General features: G+C 40.6%; 1 protein-coding gene across 6 annotated transcripts in view; it reads right to left on the bottom strand.

The window, feature by feature from the left end:
* Positions 1-20081, bottom strand: part of dgkza (diacylglycerol kinase, zeta a) — a 109213-nt gene that overhangs the window by 67233 nt on the left and 21899 nt on the right. For 2 of the 6 annotated variants that reach the window (XM_030409604.1, XM_030409605.1), the window contains exons 2-6: positions 7860-8720; positions 3657-3765; positions 3189-3284; positions 1777-1854; positions 1257-1319 (exon numbers count right to left, since the gene is read on the bottom strand). In XM_030409604.1, the coding sequence (XP_030265464.1) occupies positions 1257-1319; positions 1777-1854; positions 3189-3284; positions 3657-3765; positions 7860-8482 (969 nt within the window). In that variant the 5' untranslated portion in view covers positions 8483-8720. Of the gene's footprint in view, positions 1-1256; positions 1320-1776; positions 1855-3188; positions 3285-3656; positions 3766-7487; positions 8721-20081 lie in introns of all 6 variants that reach the window. The other 4 variants (XM_030409609.1, XM_030409608.1, XM_030409603.1 and 1 more) reach the window with 3 other exon arrangements.

The following is a 20081-nucleotide window of genomic DNA, read 5'->3' as shown; positions in this document are numbered from 1 at the left end:
CTCATGGAGAGTCATGTGGCTCTGAGCCATGAATAATACTTGTGTTTGTTCAGCTCAGTTGTGGGGCTATAACTGGAATGAAAGGGTCAAACTCAAAACTCACACAAATACAGTGGAAGCTGTTACTGTTTTGGGGCTATAAAAGGCACTGGATAATGAGTGAGTGTCCACTGTGGCCTTTTGAAATGGTCATGGTCTACTGACGTGAGCTAACTGAGCAGGAGCGCCACCTAGCTTTGGCCCATAACCAGACAGGGAGCAGGCAAACTGATGTTGCTAATGAACTCAGAGTGTCTTTAGCAGCATGGCGTAGAAGACCACCATGACAATTTGTCTGAGTGATAATGGTTTTTAACATTTGTGTTTAAAACTCAACTTTTGTCAGACGTATGTTTAAGTATGTTTAAGTCGCATAGTTGGACACTAAATCTTTATCATAATCTCCCAATACAATGTATAACATTCAATGGATTCGATCAGTCATGTGACACTACAGCTGTCAGTGTTGACACAAAGGGCTCAAAAGAGAGATTTCTGGCAGAAAGGAGTTACAGTCTCCCCCATTTAAGACCAACTGTTGTCATGTGACTGATGTTCCATACATAGCTCAGGCCACTGAGCTGTCTCCATGTCAACAGTAAAAATCTATCTGCTGATAGAGAGAGTGGGATGTGGTTGGGAGTGGATAGTAAGTGGACCTTGTGTTAGGACATTTTTAGCCATATACACAATTCATTTCCTCTGCTGTTGCCTCTACCTCCAATGTTTGAGAAAGCGCCCTTCATATCAGATTCCTCCCTGAAATCTCTTTAACGCCAACCCTTTAAACCAGTCGGATGAATCATACCACCCTGATCCACCAGATAATGAAATAAAGAAACAGTTGGTTCGACATGATTTAAGAAAATGAACAAAAGCGGAAGTTTTCAGAGGGTGTGTGTCTGACCAGGATTGGATTCCGTTTCCATTCACTCACTTTAGAAGTGGATTATCCACAGGTTTGTTTGCCTTTACAGGATTATTTGCTCCATCTGTTTCCCTTATACTGAAGTGATTTGCTTGGGCGGCAGCACCCCGTACATTTGCCCCCACTTACAAAGATTCTTTGTTGTATTTAGGGGAACACTAATATCATGTTGTGATTATTAAGTGATTAAAGTGAGGTCCCGACACCACCTCCGGTCTGTGTGCTTCCGTGAGACTGAGGGTCGCAGATCAGGAGAGAGGAGAGAAAGAAGAAGCTTTATGTGTCTCACTCTAAAGTTGGGGTCATTGAGGGGCAGGGTGTCATCCAGAAGAATGGCTCTAGAGCTGGGAAACTGCAGGTTAGACAGGAGGGACAGTTAAAGACAACCTGTCCATTCTTTCAAATGCGCCGTCCTCTGTTTCATAAATGAAGACGAATGAAATCAAAATCAACACTTGACAGTTAGGCGACACGAATGAAGATGTCAGCTGAAAAGCAGCCATCCTTGGATACATTTTTAGATTTCAATCATGATTGAGGGTTTAAAATAATCCTCCTTTTCACTTCACTCAGATCTAAAAATTATCCATTAGGACTCAAAGAGTTTAATCCTTCTTTATTCTTGCCTCCATCACCTTTCGGCGCTCGTGAAAGATGGTTTAAACATCCTTCTTTAATCTTATCCCCTCCAGCTTTATCTGCCTGGGATGACGGGAGTTTCACACCCAGCTCTTTATGTTTCTTGTCTCCAGAAAGCACACTGAAATGAGTCCACTTGGCAAAATAATTCTGAATACACGAGAAATTACCTTCTCCAGCTGCTCTATGCAGAGGGTGTGGGCGACTATCTTACAGGCAGCACACTTCTTTCGACCGACAGACTTTTGCTGGAAAGAGAAAGAAAGAGGGAGAACATGATCAGTTTGGAGTGATGGATGGAAAGACAACCACAGACTTAAATAACAAGAACAAGGAAGAAAAGTGATATGTGTATAACAATAATTTGTTTTAGGATCCTCAGTACTTAGAATTGAATGAATTTGGAATAAACAAAATATGAGGCTGCAATGCCATCTCTGACCACTGAGGGTCAGTCCTGTACTTCAGAATACATAGACATGGTTTTTCATATGAGTGCTTTGTATCAGTGTCACATACGAGTCATTATTTTAAGACATCTCAGAGGTTGGTCACACACTAATTTGAGCTCAAGCAGCTGAAACGTGGTGATAACGAAGTGGTCTGCTCTAATTAAAAACCAGTAAATCGTTGTTGGGAGTGAACAACCTGTCTGTGAACACAAGAGCCAAACCACTCACAAGCCTTCACTGGGAAGAGGCCAAAAGCTACGGAGCAGGAGTCAGTGGACAACCTGAGAAAGATTCGAGGAGGACATTCACATCGGGCAACAGAAATCAGCAGAAACAGGAGTAACCATCTGTTTCTTCAAATATATCACAGTATTCCTGTGATGTCAGCTGAGCAAAACGTGGCCTGTGAGATGTGGATGAAACCTCCGAAAACTTAAGAAGAGAAACCTTTTAGGAAGGAACTTTGATTATTTTGTTACAAATCAAGAACACACAGCCATGCTTAAATCCTTTGCAACGTTTCCCACTTGGACCTGGATGGTGTAACCCAGACTCAGACACATGAGCTGTACAACTAGTTACTGCCAACGTTTCTTCCTGACTTTGCAACCTAATATATCAATAACTGGTGCAAAGTCATGAACGTTTGATACGGTATGAAGTAGCAGACCCCTGATATTATTGACTTGGTGACTGGGGCCTACTCTCACGTTGCTCTGATCAGTGTAAGAGTGCAGTTTTTCTCCAGAGACCGGCAGTGCCAAACTAAACTACCTCTGCTACTTCGACTGAAGAGGGCTTTTCATTTCATCTCTTCCTGTGGCAGTTGACGGTCTGTTTGCAGCACAGTATGAGGGATATGGATTCTGCACGGACATGTTGCCGTGTTTTGTATTTCGAATGAACAGGCCCTCTTTACAAGCACACCAGGTGTTTAGTCGCTGCAGGTACTGAAGGAATATGCACCTGGCTGTGCAAACATGTTAACAGACATGAGAACATACGGTCTACTAAACAACGGATGCCTTTCCCTAACACACTATACATTTAACTTGGAGGTGATAGTTTCAGAAGACGGCAAGAGAGAGAGAAGAGAGTGAGGAGAGGACAGATCAGAGTCAGGTACTAACCAGCGCTCTGGCAATACAGTGTTGCTCCCCAACATAACAGTAGTCTCCAGATACATTCGTCTCAAACCAGATATGATCTCCATACAGAGCTGAATCCTACAGAGACAACAAAACAGTGACATAGTGAAGGCACAGGGGAGGGGAAAAACAAACAAACAAAAAAATCACATTGTTTTCTATAATGTGGTTTGGTGAAAGACATGTCAAATCATTGTACAATAATGTATACATGGTCAGAGTCAAAACATGTGTATATATGTAAGGATCCTTAGATCTTAAACAAACTATCACATAAATGTCAGGAACGTATAGCATGTAGCAAAAAACTAAACAAGAGGGAGTGTTATTTTGTGTGATGTCAGAGCTGCTGAGCTGCACAAGGTAGAGGTTAACATTTAAAAGTAATAAGTAACATTTGTGTTGTGTTTTCTCTGATCCCTGTTGTGTCATAGTGACGCCAACACTCACCGTCCAGTCCACAGTACTGCGGATGCTTGCTTCTGGGTCAGTCCTGTTCAGAGATGATGTACTGGGCTGACAGGGCAGATGGTGTAGGCCGGACTTAGCTATCGCTTTCCTGGAAACACAAAGAGACAGAGACTTGACGACGCTCCAGTTTTCCTCCTTATCAGGCAAGAAATCATTTCTTGTAAATCTTAAACTTGAATCCTGAATTTTTCATTAAACTCAAACAGTTTGAAATCTGAAATCCTTAATCCTCAGAAACACTCCTTACAGTGTTAACTGTACCTGCAACTGTATCAAACGTAACTTTCACTAACATAACACAAAAGTCTCACTCCAACTGAACTGTGGTCCTTTTGTGAAGCTGATTCATGTCTTTGATAGTATGTTCTCTAATGTCAATGGATTCAATTTCAAAAGAAACTAATCATCAAATCAGTCATCAAAGGTTTACATACACTTATAAAGAACATGTGTATCATGGCAGTCTTGAGTTCAAATGATTTCTACAGCTCTCGTTTTTCATTTTGCATTAAAGGTCCTCTGAAAATGTGACCAAATCTACCAGGTCAAAAATATACATAAAGTAATTCTGATAATAAAATTCTAATAACAGTAATTCTGCTGTAACAAAATCATTTCCCAGTCTAGGATCAATAAAGTGATTCTATTCTATTCTATATGGTTATATGTCTCTTGGCCATTTTCACCACAGACTGCAATGATGCACGTTGTCGACTTTCGACCACAACTGTAAATTTAGAAATGCCTCACTTTTCCTGCTGTTCAGGGATGAGTAATAAGAAACAAACAGAACTACTACTACTATCCTCCAGTTCGGGCCTTCAAAATAAAAGGATGGCAAATGAAACAAAAAAAATCTGTGCACATCAGGCAAGATGTACACTGATACAGATATATCTGAGACAGGTTTATATCAACCAATATATCAGTCATGTCTAAATAGGCCTGGACTGGTATAAAACATGCACCACAGTGACAGTTTCTATCCATCCATTCCAGAACCACTAAATGTGTTCGAAGCTGGAAACCATCCCAGCTCACACTGGGCAAGAGGCAGGGGACACCTGGACACGTAACCAGTACATACTATACTGTACATTCTATACAACACACAATCATTCACATTCACACATATGAGCCATTCAGTGACCAAAACAGCATTTCTTCTGACTGTGGAAGCCCACACAGACGTGAGGAAAACATGCAGACTGCCATACAGATGAACACAATACTTTTCATACACCCGGGATCCATTACTTCAATTAGTAAAAATACTACAATACATACAATATGTATGGTGCAGTTAAACACTGAGACTAGCATATTTAGGATCAGCTATGTGCTGCTATTTTTTGAGTACTGCTTCACACCCACAAAATGCACAGTCTGTTCACACTAGAGCGGTCATATAGGAAGTGAAGCATTAGTCACTGCTGTTCAAATTTTAGAAATCTTAATTAAAAGTCAAATGTGAACTGGATACATTTTCCAAATGACTCAAGATATATTGCAGGCTTTGACAAAAACTTCACACTAAATGTTAAAGATCTAAAGAATCTATGTAGAGGAGCAAAGGGCCTATACGGAAGTGGAATGGTAATAGTAGCCTGTAATATGAGTTCAAAAGGCTTTTCACTGTGTAAAAGTAACTGAGGAGGAAAATGGATATTCACACAAAGCAACTATTTTAGACAGACGGCCGGTCAGACTGTCCACATCTTGGAGGAACATGACTGTTATGAACAAGTTCTACTGCATGCCAACATTGTGTTTGTCATCATTACATTTTAGTTACTTTGCAGTTGATCACAGAAATCATTGAGTCTTCTTTAAAAAAAAATACTCTAAATGAGATCCCTTAAGAGAAGCTGCAATGTGGCCATATTTTATGATATATAGAAACTCAATATAGACATTAATATATAATTTTTTGCTGGCATTTTTGCAAACTATGTTACATTTTGAATATTTTGTACACGATGCTTCGGCAGATTTTGACGTTTTTTCTACATTCTGAGGCACACAGTAGTGGGAAGGTTAGTACCTCTTCTTGCCAAAGGGTAATTTCCCCAGAAGCTCTCACTGTGTTCATGGCCGGTACTCATTTGCAAATTAAATGTGTTTACTGACAATGGTTTAACGAAATGCTCGGCAGCCCATGCAGTAACATTTATACAATCGTGTGTCTCACAAAGCGGTGAACCTCGCCCCATCCTGGCTCGTATGACGTAGCCTTTTGAGGATGTCAGTTTCATTCCCAATCGTGACACTCTCACCTGTTACCAATGAACCTGTTTACCTGAGGAATGTTGCAAAGAGGTGTGTTTCAACACAACTTTCCCAACAGTGTTCAATTGAGCGGCCTATAATGTCAACAAGGATTATCAAGTTATCACTTCCTGTTGAATTTAAGTTTTACACCGTGTCTCAACTTTTTTGGAACCTGGGTTGTACATGCACTAATGTCAATATGTATTTCTAAGTTTTTACTACTACCCTATCCCGGTCCTCTTGAGAGGTAGAGACTTAGTGCAGGCAGCTATCTATGCCTCACAACTGGAACGAAGTGCACCCACGTCTCATCAATCCCTGCGGAGTGAATATTTTCTAAAGCTGGCTGTATTATTAGCATAACTAGGCATTCCCAGTTGCCAAAGAATGTGGACATGTTGGTCTTCCTTACACAACCTACAGCTGATTGAGCAGCAGTAGGCTTCTGTGTAGGCTGGAACAGACCGCAGGACTTGTAATCTAACCTCATGAATAAACTTTTTTAACAACAACAATTTATAAATAACACTATATAGGCTTTATCTTTCTCACTTCCCCCTTCCTGTACATCTTACTGTTCCCGTCAGCCAAACGACTACATTTTTGATGTTATATTTAGGTTTGATTTAAGGCTGTAATGCAGTGTTTTCAGTCCTGTTCCCGAGGGCCCCCTCCTCAGCATGCTGTAGATGTTTCCCTGCTCTAACACACCTGATTCAATTTGGGTTGTTATCAGGCACCAACAGAGTGTGAGGACGAGCTCATCATTTGAATCAGGTGTAGCAGGGAAACCTCTGAAGAATAGACCCCATTAGCTCTACAAAGATAAATGGATGGAGCCAGAATTTTGTTCACACTTTCTTTAACATTATGAGATTTTTCATTAATTTTTCATTAATTTTTCAGGGAATAATTTGGATCTTGATGAAAAAAATGATCAAATAATAATCTACTGAGTGCCATTCTAATTGTTGCTGTAAGCTGTATTATTCGATTAGTATTCTATGAAGAGGTACTTCTTTTTTCATGTGCAGTCAATCAAACTTTTGAAACTGCAGCCAGTTCATTTAATTAGTTACCGCTCTCAACAAGGCCAGTTTTATTTCATTTGATGTTTCGCATAGGCTACAGTCTATTTATTCAATCATTTGTTTATAGGCCAACATATTAGCAATATAGAGTTCTGGCTGGGGTTAATTTAATGTGAATTTTGCACAATTTGTACCAGTGTTCGTTTAAAAAAAACTGTGAATTAATTAAGTCCCATTTCATAATCGTCTCTCATTACATTCATAATCATAACAATGGCAGAGTATATATATATATATATATATATATATATATATATATATATATATATATATATATATATATATATATATATATATATATATATATATATATATATATATATATATATATATATATAGTTCAAAAATTGGTGTTCAGGGCAGCCCTCGACCAAACCAGCACAAGTACAAGCACACTATGTAATCCTGAGTGTGTGTGTGTGTGTGCCCGTGTGTGTTTATTACATACGATAGGAAGTCCTCCCATGTATCCAGATAAGGATCATAGTACATGGTTCCCTCTGGCTGCCCCAGTGGTGAAGAACAGCTTTTATGGAGCGCAGACCCAGAGTAGCCCACATCTGTTTCAGCATCCCCTGGCTCAGCCAACTGACCCAGACTGGGGCTGGTTGTGGAAGTCTGGATTGGTTTATTTAGGGTCGAGTGAACTTCACTTGACTCTTGTCGATTAGATCGACCACAAACTCTATAACCTGTTTCACTGCTCAAAAACACAGACTCAGATGGGAGGAGGTGGGAGGAGTTTCGCCTCAGACAGCGAGGTGGGCGGACCAAGGGGCGGGATGTAGCATTTTCCGTAATTAATGTCTGTGTAAAGTACCTCCAGTCTTTAAGTCCTCCAGATCTGTTCTCCACTTCTTCATCACTCTCTTCCTCGCCATCTGACTCAGAACAGGAACACAGGGACACATCTAGTTCCTCCTCTTTTACTCCGCTGCCCATCTGGACAACACTGGCAAGTAACATGGAGGATCCAAGTAAATGAGGTTCAATAGATTTTAGTTTAGGAGGATGTCGATATCGCACAGCCAGCCCACGATGTTCAAAGGGGACAGTGCCAGAGGCACCGCGAGCATTCTGATGTTTATACTGAAATCCCCTTCTTCCTCTCTTGGTGACTACATTTGCTCTCTCAGCTCCTCTTCCAAAGTCTCCAGTTGTTTCACTTGTGTTTGTTAATCCTAGCTCTATAATGGACTGACGCCTCTGTCCACTGGCCACCAGTAAGCCAACACTGGGGCGCCTGCGCCCATCAGTACAAACTGGAGGTAAACCAATGGAGGAGCGTCTTGACTGTACTAGTGCCACAGAGGGCAGACCAACACTCGAGCGCCTTCTTGCTTTGCTGGTCTGAACAGAAGGACCAGGCTGACGCACTGCATCAGGATGCTTCTGTCGTTTTTGACGACGGCGGAAATGGCGTTGGAAGAAAAGATCCATCATGTCTTGCTTGAAGTGCAGTGCAATATGGGAGGTACCAATAAACTATTTGTGGCATCTGATAAAATATGCTTGGGAAAAGAACACAGTAGTGCTTTTTTTTGTCTTCTTTGACGCCAAGCTAAAAGGTCAAAGGTCAGCTGGTTTCCATGATAATTGGGTTGCCTCCACCAAAAAGCTAGTAGAAGATGAAAGTCTAGCTTCTGCTGGTCGCCTTCTCTCCAGTCTTCCTTTAGAAATGCTGAAAGGGCAAACAGGCTTTTTTGTTAATTAAATCTATGTCGTTCGCTAGATGATGACATCAACAGTTGTGTCCACAAACCTTACTGATACAATAACTAGTTGCTTCCAAACAATAAATAATGACTAACCCCAAATATTCCTCAAAACAAATCCAAAGGTCAGTTGTTCCCATCTGTACAGTTCTATCAATGGATCCCTGATGCAGTGCTGCTTCATTCAAAGTCTTTTAAGTCATCAAAACTGGTATCTACTAGTAGCCTGGTTCTCTCAACTCTCACTGTATGGTTGATTCATTAACTCATGCTTTTTAGATAGTATTTGGGACTACTGATGAAGTCTTTTGACCGCCTGGGCTTTGTAATATGAAAAGAAACCTGAGCGCAATCTTAAAAATAAAATCAATTTTTACATGTTTATGTTGTCGTTGTTGGTCACCATCCCTACGGCACGCTATGACATTTGAGCTGCGTGAAGAGATGCTGTCCAGTGCGTTTATCTCATCGGCACTTCTGATTGGCCCTGATAGAAACCACTAGTCAAATTATTTGGTAAGAAAATCGGCCGATAGCAATCAGTGGCCGATCAAGCAGAGCAGCCTTAGCAGGAACTTACAGTATTGTAACCGTCACTTTGAAGGATTCCTCACTGATCAAACAAAAACCTGCTAGAATGTCCAGCATTCAGACTGCAGCCCTGCCCCACATGTGCTGCGAGAGATGTGATTTTGAGTGTCAAAAAAAGGGTGAATTAAGAGTTCTAGAAGACACTTCATTACTTTTGACATTACTTTTCATCTCTCTTTTCCAATACTTATAAGACAAAACAATCACACAACAGTACCTAGAGACTGTCTTGTGTTGGGATCACACCAGCCACAACCAATGACTACTAAGTACGAAGTGCAAAATACAACACGTTTGCCTCTGAATTTCATACAAGGAATATGTTTCAAACGGGTTTTGACAGGGCAACAAAAGACTGAGGGAGTTGTGGGATTATTCAAAAACACTAGTTGGAACATTGCAAATAATCACAATGTTGCACTGAACTCATTTTTTGTTCTTGATTTAGCTCCTCGGCCCTTTAGATTCTGTGACTAAAGGGCAAAACGGCCCATAAGTGTACTGAGTTCAGCCAGAGTCACGCTCTGATTTCTCTTCTTGTCTTTTCCTGGGCTTCATAGGATTAATTTTCCTATAGAGCACTGCAGAGAAATATCAATGTGTCGCTCCGAGCACTGGGGTATTTGGTGAACCAAATTTTGCTGAGTCTCACAGTATCAATTTTTGCTGTGATTAGCAGAAGCGTGAGCTTAAGGTAAATTGAGAGAGGACTCTGTCCGCCCACATGAAAACTAATCTGAACTCAATAGCTTAATCGTAGACCAAAGCCACAGTTGTAACTTTAGAGCAACGTTGAGTCCATCTCAATCCACTGCATGGAATTAGATGTCTTGGGAATTTTTTTTCTGGCATGGAAATGGAATAAATCTGTGCAGTGCCTTGTATAGAAAAAAGCTTCTGAGAATGATGACAGACAAATTTGTGCCTTTGGTCTGCGAGCCACACTGACAGTGTTGACTTTGAGGGTTTGTTTGAGGGGACAGAGAAAGGAAGCTACCATATAAGAACAGATGCACGTCCTCCAAGAATTAAATTCACTATGCCTCTTAATAAGGGATTAACCCTGTTGAATGGATAATGTACTGTGAACAAATCTACCTCATTAGACTATAATCACAAACTAAACATTAGAACCTTCCTCAAGGCAGCATTTGTTGCAGGACTGATGTATACGACTGAATTAGGGTTGGCTAGGTGAATAAACTTATTTCATGAAATATTTGACGTTTATTTTAATACTCCAGTTTTCAAAAATATATTTGCATTATTCTTTTTTTTTTTTACTTTTATTTGGTTGTTTTAATGTGAAAAAAAACTTGCCATTTAGTGGAAAACTACAAACAAAAATGAGCTCTGTGGTTATACTGAGGGGGAAATGAACAGAAGATCAGTTCCTTAGCTGCGCTTTCTTTTACCGGTGAACTTACAAGAAACAGAATGACTACACGTGGGGCACAATGCAGTGTTGCAGACCACACCACCACATACTAACCTCAGTCAGTATAACAGATATGACAACGGCTAAGAGGATGGGACAGGAAACATGACATGTGGTGTGATCAGTGCTCTTCTGACATTTATAGTGTATTAGAGATGATCAGAATGTTCACAAGACATCTGATGCGCAGATAAATAAGCAGCTGAGAACTGAAACCACAATGGCAGTCAAACAGGAAGTCCCATCACGGGGAACCATCAGCACGCTCGAACGTCTGCTGTTCACATAATCCCACCACCCACGTTAGACTGATAAGTACTCTTATGTCCTAATGCTCAAAGGTCAGGAGTCATCACTGCGATGACTGACTGATATGTAGCTGAACAGTGAAGCAAAGGACAGCCACGCTCTGAGGTGATATGCACTTTATCCATTGTCATTCATTACATTCAGGCTACCACTGGAAAAAGCATGTAAGTAGCAAATCAGCCCTTTGGGAAATATTACAAAGCATGTTCTTTTTTAATTAATTAAAATTAAAATCATTTAATTAATCGCTGGTTCGATTCCCCTGGTCTGCATGTTGAAGTGTCCTTGTGCAAGGTAGTGAACCCCAAACTGCTCCTGATGTGCTGGTCGGCACCTTACATGGCAGCCACCACCATTAAGTGTATGAATGTATGTATGAATTATTGCTTTGGACAGAAGCGTCTGACAAATGTAAATGACCATATTCTGTTACTACTTGACCAAACACAGCTTTTACTTAACTTACTTACTTAACCTCCTAATGTTTATTGATAGTAAGTAATGCTTATTGCACATGAATTACAATCTTAATACACCATGTTTAGTTATAAAGTGGAAGGTACACAAGAATAGCCATTCTCACTTCATAACTGCGGTCTATTTTTTATGGAACAAAAAACATAACGACATGTGTAAAATGCACAATATGTAGCTTCTGCTTCTAGGGGTCTCTTGAGCAAACGACACAAAAGGTGTTTGCAGAGTGTTGTGTGTGGAGGGTTTGGCAAAGCTGACGCGTAGCCATTGAGAGTCCGAGTGAGGCTTAGAGCTTCTGGAATAAATCCCGCAGCCATTTACTGACAGGAGGAGAGCTCAGAGATTACATTTTTTACTTTTGTGATCAATAGCTGGATTTATCCACACTCCCCTTTATGAACCTCACCGCAGTATCAATCTGCAGAGGTAACCTCCAAAGTGGAGCTAGAGGGGAAATGTACTTAACTTCGTGAACATATTGTTGCAGAGAGGATAGGAGAAAAGAAATGAAAAGAACCGGGGACTCTGGTGAATGAAGTGAATTCAAACACATAGTCACACACATCCTAGGTGTGCCATTACTTGCTAACATTAGCTTGTAATGTGGCTTATGTACAGTAAATTAATCTGGCTGTTTCGGGGCAGATAAACACTGTGAATGCAAATAAACACAAATGATCCGGCAGTCAACCCTGCTTTGCTAGTCTTGAACACATTAAAAAAAAACACCTTTGCTGATTACAATCTATCTGACATGTCCCAGGCATAAATATTCATGAGCAAGGTAATGTTTTAAAGCTTAATGTTTCACGTGTCCACTCATGTGTCCACTAGTTAAGCACATACACAGAGTCGATGAACTCCTGAAGTATTGATAAAAGGCCTTGTTTATGCCAAATTAAGGATAAATCAAAAGGAAAAATCCCCTCGAACTCCCTACATCAGAGATAAGGAAACTCATGCCACTAGTTAGTAATGAATCGTATGAGGTAAATTGACAGATGTAATTACCAAGAAATTGTATACACAAACATGCACGTACAGCCAGATTGGCAATGAACACAGAAGCTCAGATAACAACACACACAAAGAGAGCATGACTTCATTTTCTCCTCAGGACACCATTACTCAACTACATCTTTACATAGCAAGTATTTGCTAGTATCATATAATGGTATGTATTTTCTTGATCTCATTTAACCTTTCATCCTAGGGTGGGTAGTATTTTCATGGTTTCGCCGAGCAAAAATTATACCATAACCTTTGTGCATGTTGTTATTAAACAATGCTGGTTGTGTTGATTTGGGATGAAATAAACGCTACAACAGCACATTACATCTTCTGTGTGAGCATGTGTTAAATTTACTGGAGCTGTTTCCTGAGTTTGTAAGTGGCTTTTTTTCCAACAGACCAATTAGTAACAAACTTTAAAACAGGGGTGTACCAAAATATTGAAACTACAATATATCGCGATATTTCGTCTTGAGGTACATTATCGATACACTGGTGCCAAATATCGATATTTAATAATATTTAAGTGACCGCAGTGTGTGTGTTAAAAATAGCCACTGTGCAGCATACACTTTGTTTTACTTGGCTGTCATTGATGTGAAACTGATTGACAATGTTTTGTTATTCCTGTGAAATGGATTTAGTGCAGTCAATAACTTCTGAATTTCTTCAGTGATACAAATATCGTGATGTATTGTGGATGAAATTTCTTGCAATATATGGATTATCGCAGAATCGCTGTATCGTGATATTATCGTTACCGTGGGTAAAATATAGTGATAATATCGTATCACGAGATACCTGGTGATACCCAGCCCTACTTTATAGATGGATGCAGGTTTTAGAGATGCATAATATGGAATTCTTTCAGCCGTTATGGCTAAGCGATTTTTGTATTATTTTAAAAGGTTGATAACCTGTTGTTGATGCACACCTGAAATACTAAGATTTAGTGAGCGTATATCGTAAAATGGATTGTAGAACATGTATTACCTGCTCTCCTTCGTTTTCTTCTTCTCTGTGTTTATTGTTAACTAACTGAAAAGGTGCCTACCACCTCCTACTGTATCAGAGTGTGTAGATGTAAAGATGCATGAAGAGGCTGAATGGGATAATACAGACAATCCAAACATGCATTCTGAAGGCTACTTGCTAAGTATATTTGTTATTGGCAAATATTGGCTACTTGCAGTTAGCTTATATCGGTCCAATGTCTTTGCAGAAACATCAAAGTTATGTGTGTGCGTGTGTGAAGGTATTGCAGTTGGTCCAGCAGAGACCATAAGTTGATTTTTATATTTTAAAATGATCAGCTTAATACACTAACTTTTTTCACATTGACCATCAGGCTGATATACTGCATCATTATTAGATTTTTAAGACTTTTCAAAAATCGATTTCCCATTTCATATTGTAATTAATAAATGCTTAGCAGAGACTTACTCTCACTACAATTTAAAACTGCTTTATTCTGATCCTTCCCTCTCTATCCTTCATCTCATCTTTGCCTCTAAACAACATGACCGTGTGTGTGTGTCTGTGTGTGTGTGTGTGTGTCTGTGTGGGTGCGTGCGCGTGCTGTTGCTGTTATGTAATAGCTGCCTTCTACAATGATAATCCCTTACCATAACAGGGGAGAGTGAGGGGGAGATGAGATGGGAGTACTCAGTAATAAAACATTACCCACCTGAGTGTGTATTTGCATGTCAACACAGCTTAACGCTCTTTGTCTGGCTGAAGCATATTTTAATCTGCATATGGAGGCAAGAGAACATCTTTCCGTCAATCTACTCCTGAAATAGAGTTTCTATTGAAGAGAACAGGGCTCCTTTTAAAGACGGAGCAGGAGCTGCTTAAAACTGGTCATACAGTCAGTGCTGTGGGAAGATTGATATCAGCCAGTAATAATAATTGTATTTTTCTGGTCTAACTATTTTCCCACTGTGTTGACCCTCAGTCCTCGAGGTCTGACCAATAAGCTGCTGATAAAACCGGTAATACCTGGTTCACCAGCTCTTTACAAGAGAAGACACTCACTATTAGTCTTGGGCAAGTTACTTCTAAAATGTAATGTATAACATACTACTAATTAAAATCATTTGAGAGTGATATGTATATTTACAAGTCTCAATGCAGAGTAATGCGTTACATAACACCAAAATAACTCCTAAGGACTGGGCATTATACAACAGAAGAGTGTAATATTGTTTTGCTTACCACAGCCTTAGATAAACCTCATCTCTGTTGATGATAGAAAACCCTTTACTATTCAACATTTCTTGTCATGAATTCTCTTATGTTCTGCTGCATTTAGAAAAAACAACTGAAAAAAGACACCTCTCAATACAAAAACTATGCAATGCTCCAGCTTATATACTGCAAATGTATATCATGGCAATCTCGTTTTTAAATTTTTAATTTTTCTGAGATGAATGAGATGAACTACTTTGTCACAAAAAAAAACATTCCTGAAGTTTGGTTTAATAATCAATTTATTATAGGTCTTCTGAAAATGTGACCGAATCTGCTGAGTCACAAAAATACATACAGCAAATTGAGCAATCAATTTGGTGGTTTTATAAAGCTTTATCAATCATTTTTACTTTGTAGCATGGCCTCATAACGTGTGGTTATAATTGATAACAGCTGGTGACTTTTCTGGGTTCATTGGAATAGGGCTTGTTTGATACACCCACTACACTCAGCCACAAATACTACTGCTATGTGGCTGTTCTGCTGCCAGTGGATCTAGTACTCTTAAGAAAGTAAATGGAACAATGAAAAAGGAGGAAAACTCTACAAGAAGGCAGACAAAGTCCTGACTTGAACTCCATCACGAACATGTGGACTGTGCTAAATAACCAAGTCAGAGCTAGGAAGCTAACAAATTTGGTTGAAAATCACCTATTCTGTCAGGAGGAGTGGTGGTAAAATTCAGCCAGGAGACTACCAGAAGCTTGAGGATTGCTATCAAAAGAACCTAAATGTGTATAAAATTGACCAAGGGACATTTAATCAAACAGGGTTTCCCCTACATGTAATTGACTGTGGCGCACGGCCACGGCAAAATAAAAGCCGCCACACCTTCAAAATTCAGGCATAAATAAATCCAGTGTTAGAGAAAGGAAATATTTTACTGTCGTCTTCCGACGCAGTCTTTGACGTTAACTAGCATGTTGGATATTTAGCTTGATAATTAGCTGGAGGATTAAAATGGTCACTTAGAGCCGAGTCCTGCACGGGTCTTATTTTGCAAACCCGCCCGACCCCACCATATGTAAAACCGCATCCGACCCAATTTCTGACAGTAGCACAACTTACATTCCGTACCCGAGCCGACCCGCTATAAATTGACACCGACACCCAAAGGAAAATTGGACGGACGCAATTTTTAAAAGTGAAAGTAAGACAGCGTGGGGAATGGGAGTTCTGGGGGGGCGCAAGCATGCATGAATGAGCTCATATGAAATATAAATGCTCATTATTTGTGCTAATAATGAATAATGATAAGTGACGCCTTGAAAATGGCAATCGTAAAACCCGACCCGCCTCTCCAGGCGTCCAACCCGATCCGCATCTGTGTCCGACACAGTACATTATTTTTCACCCGTGCAGGACTCTGACTTAGATAACTCCTCTCTTGAAACACATAATAGAGTCTCAGTCTCAGAAAAACCTGGGGGAAACACTGATCAAATCTTAGAACTACTGTATGTATATTTTTGACCCAGTAGATTTGGTCACATTTTCAGAAGACCTATCATAAATTCATTATTAAACCAAACCTCAGAAATGTTTCTTGTGACAAAGCAGTTTGTGTTCCTCTCGTTCCATTACAGAAAAATGAGAGCAGTGGAAATCATTGTTTTTCACAGGTTTGTGTAAACCTTTTAGCACAATATTACTGTAGATGGAGAGCTGCAGGCAATAGGCTGCAGACCTCCATCTTCTCAGTGAAGTAACCAACTCCTTTTCCTCATTGATGTTGTCAGGCTCCCTAGCAGAGCGCATCAGCTTTTCTGACAGCAAATCCCTCTCTATCCTTGTCAGTCAACTGTCCTTTACGCTCTTCATGTAGTAAGTGAAATGTGAGTCCAGCTACTCTGTGCTGTGACTCTGCTGCTGGCCCCGCTGATGCACGGAGCTGAGGCCTGCGGCATGTTGTTAATTGTAGCGTCCGTCGTCTGACTAAGTATGGATTTTTTTTAAAAGCAAAGCAGTGGTGAGGGGGGAGGGCAAATAATGTAATCGGTGTTTGCCCGACCACCGTGTTACACCAAGAACACCGACTACCACGACAAGCCTAGTTAACGTGCATTGCAACGGACACTGAAACAAAGTTGAGTCAAAACATCTCAGAACAGATGTTCTTCTGGCATCGCCAGCTTAGACGGGCTCAGGTGACACATTTCATCTCAACTGTGCATCTGGTGCCACCAGAGAGAGAGCTGGTGGGGTGTTACCATCTGGTAGAAAAAATCCTTTTAAAACTCTTCCGCAGAGGATTCATCTCAGGGGAGCACTATGAGCAAGAATGCACATGTTTTTTCGGCACCTGTGACATAAATGAGGCGTGCTACACAGCTGGAGTATTCAAACCGCGGGGACTGTTGCCTCATATTTAAAGGTTCTATTGGTTATTTAAGATGATCGATTGTGCAAACAAACTCTCTGCCCATCATTGATTGGGAAGCTCCTGTTGTAAGTTAAATTAAAAGTTAATCTACAAGGTGTCATAAACACTGCCCTGCTCATCTGACAAGAGATCATAACATACAGCAGGAGACTACAACAAAACAATGGACAGATGATGCAGTTGTGCCACATCTTAGAATGATTTCATGTTGTCTACAATATGGCTGTAATAAGCACAGACATCTCATTGTGTTAAATGCCTGTTGCCTCGACTCCTCTCTTCTCATGTCTCTTACTTGCCTCCTCCACTCACATCTCCGTCAGCCTGCCTAGCTCAGAGCCTTGCCCATCTCCTCCCTGTCTAACAGCTCTGCTCTCTGTGCCTGGCCCTGCTCCACCATGAACCCCGGATGAGCTCCCTATTACATCGCCTTACCATATTTCCTAATTAAACTATGATGAACTGACTGTTTTCGGTTCCCAAATTGATTAAACCAGCAGTCAAATTTAATCATGCTTGTTATTCATATTTCATCATTTTTTGCGTACAAGTGTACACATTGTCAGGAGGGTGGAGGGAAGCTGTCGTATGTTTAGGGAAAGACCGAGGGTTAGGGTTAAAATAAGTACCTTGTTAAGGTTCAGGAAACATGGTGGTTTTGTTAGAAAACACATTTTTTTTTAAGCGTTTTACCAATCTCTGCAAATGTACAAGCTCTGTGACAGCAGTGTGAGTGTGAGTAGTCTAAGGTAAAAAAAAAAGTGTGTTGCATTTGTTGAATAAGTAACCACCTCAGGTGAACTGCCTGGGTGCACTTCATGGAGAAAATAAAGAGGTTTTGTCTGTGTGTGTGTGTGTGTGTGTGTGTGCAAGTGTGTGAGACTATCCAGAGCTCTGTGCCGTTGGGTTAAATATTTACATGAAAAACTGGACGCTATGCAAATAGTGCTATAAATAGTGTTCTAAAGCAATGTGATTTTCCTCGACTAGGGTCAGGCCAAGCCTTCCAGCTAACTGCAGCAATGCAATGACAGCTAGTTATCATCTCCGTACGGCTCTTCAAAGGGTGAATATGACAGGGTGACATATATGTCATACTGTCAACCAGAGATGTGAAGTCTAGTCATTGTGGAATGGACTCGAGTCAACTAGAGGTATTGTTTTTAGATTTAAGAGCTAACCCTTTCCTACAGTAGGGACATCTGCGATATTACAGTAGCAAAGGGGATAGCAAAAATTGTTCCAAAAGAAATGTTTTAAACTATTGCACATTTATGAGAGTATTTCACTTTGAGAGCAGAAATTGCACATTGGGATAATGAGATCGCAGTTTGTAGTTGATTTGTAGTGTGTATGGGTTCTACTGGGGGCAGTGCTGGTTGTACAGTCAAACAGCCACAGGAAGGAAGGACCTGTGATATCACTCCTTCACACGCTTACAGTGAAGCAGCCAGTCGCTGGAGCAGAAGCAAAAGCAAAAGCAAAGTTACAACAACTTGTAACGTGACTTGACAGCAGATAAATGACTTGAAACACGACTTGGCACCACCGGCCACTCAAAGTGTTTATAACACTTGCCACGTTCCCCTCTTCGCACACACATTCATACACTGATGAATGCAAGGCGCGGACCTGCTTTCTATCCAAAGTGCCCCAAAAACCTTTTTTTTCCGTGCTGAGTTTTCATGTCATTGCCATGAAAAATGTGAAGGAGATTTCATGAGGACTTAATAAAGGACGACTGCTGTGGTGAGAGCACTGGTCATGGGTCAAATCCATAGCCTCACAGCGTCCAGATGCTGTCTCTCCCTTTCCGTCTCATTGCATTTGTCAAGCATTAGTTCAGTGTTGTTGACTGCGAAATTGCTGTGGCACAGCCTACAGTTTTGCCGTCTGCTGTAGAAAAGTATTTCATGTTACATTAGTGTGTCTGTAAAATAAAGCGTTCATACCAAACATCTCTGCACTAACAGCTAGCACCATTTTTATACTTCTATTATGTCTGTACAGGAGAGATGGTGGTAGGTAAATGCTGAGAAAGTCAACAGGGAGGTGACGCATGTGATTGGATGTGTTTTAAAAATACTTCGCCGTGACCATGATCTTTTCCTAACCTTTCAGAATTTAGATGCAAAGTCACACCACTGCTTTCAGACACCAGGGCCCAGATACATGAGCGTCTGTATAGATCCACCACTACAACTGGGTGTGTTCACGCGGGGCAGAAACACATGCGTTTATTCTTGTCGTGTGGTTGACAAAGCTGCGTGTACGTCTGATTCTGTTCAATAAATCTCAACATTGTGAAAACGGGTGCACGTGCACAAGCTTTATTTTCACACGATTATTATCCATAAATGGACGTAGAAATACACTACTGTCAAGCCCTCATCTGAGGATCGTAACTGCTATTAGTCAAAGATTCTTTTAAGTGCATAATGTCATATATGATGCTGTTAGAAAGAAAACAAAACACAAAAAAAAATGTTGTCGACAGCAGATCCTCGCCCACCTCGGGCTAAATGGTTGGCTCCTACTAATGCCTGCTGGGTAAGAGCGGTAGGTGCATTTTGAGGTACTTGACTACTTTCATTTCATGCTTCTGTGTCACCTCTGTGAGATGTCTCCTGCTCGGCACGAGTAAATGCAATCATTCTAAACAGATGTTTGGGCTGACTGCCCCTGTTCTATCTCCAGCATGATGAGGTCCGTCTGACATTTAATCGTGTGGTTGAAACATAATTGCCGAATGTTGCATGGGTCGCACGTGTGTGTGAACACACACACTTAGAAGGGCAAACAAATTAATCAAAGAGCTCTACACCCACGGCAATACTGCAGCAAGAAATTCCCCTGTGGCCTAAT

This window comes from Sparus aurata, chromosome 24 (genome assembly GCF_900880675.1).
Source record: "Sparus aurata chromosome 24, fSpaAur1.1, whole genome shotgun sequence".
In the NCBI taxonomy this organism is placed as follows: domain Eukaryota; kingdom Metazoa; phylum Chordata; class Actinopteri; order Spariformes; family Sparidae; genus Sparus; species Sparus aurata.
Note: the sequence above shows the minus strand (reverse complement) of the source record. Positions and strands in the feature narration are given on the sequence as shown.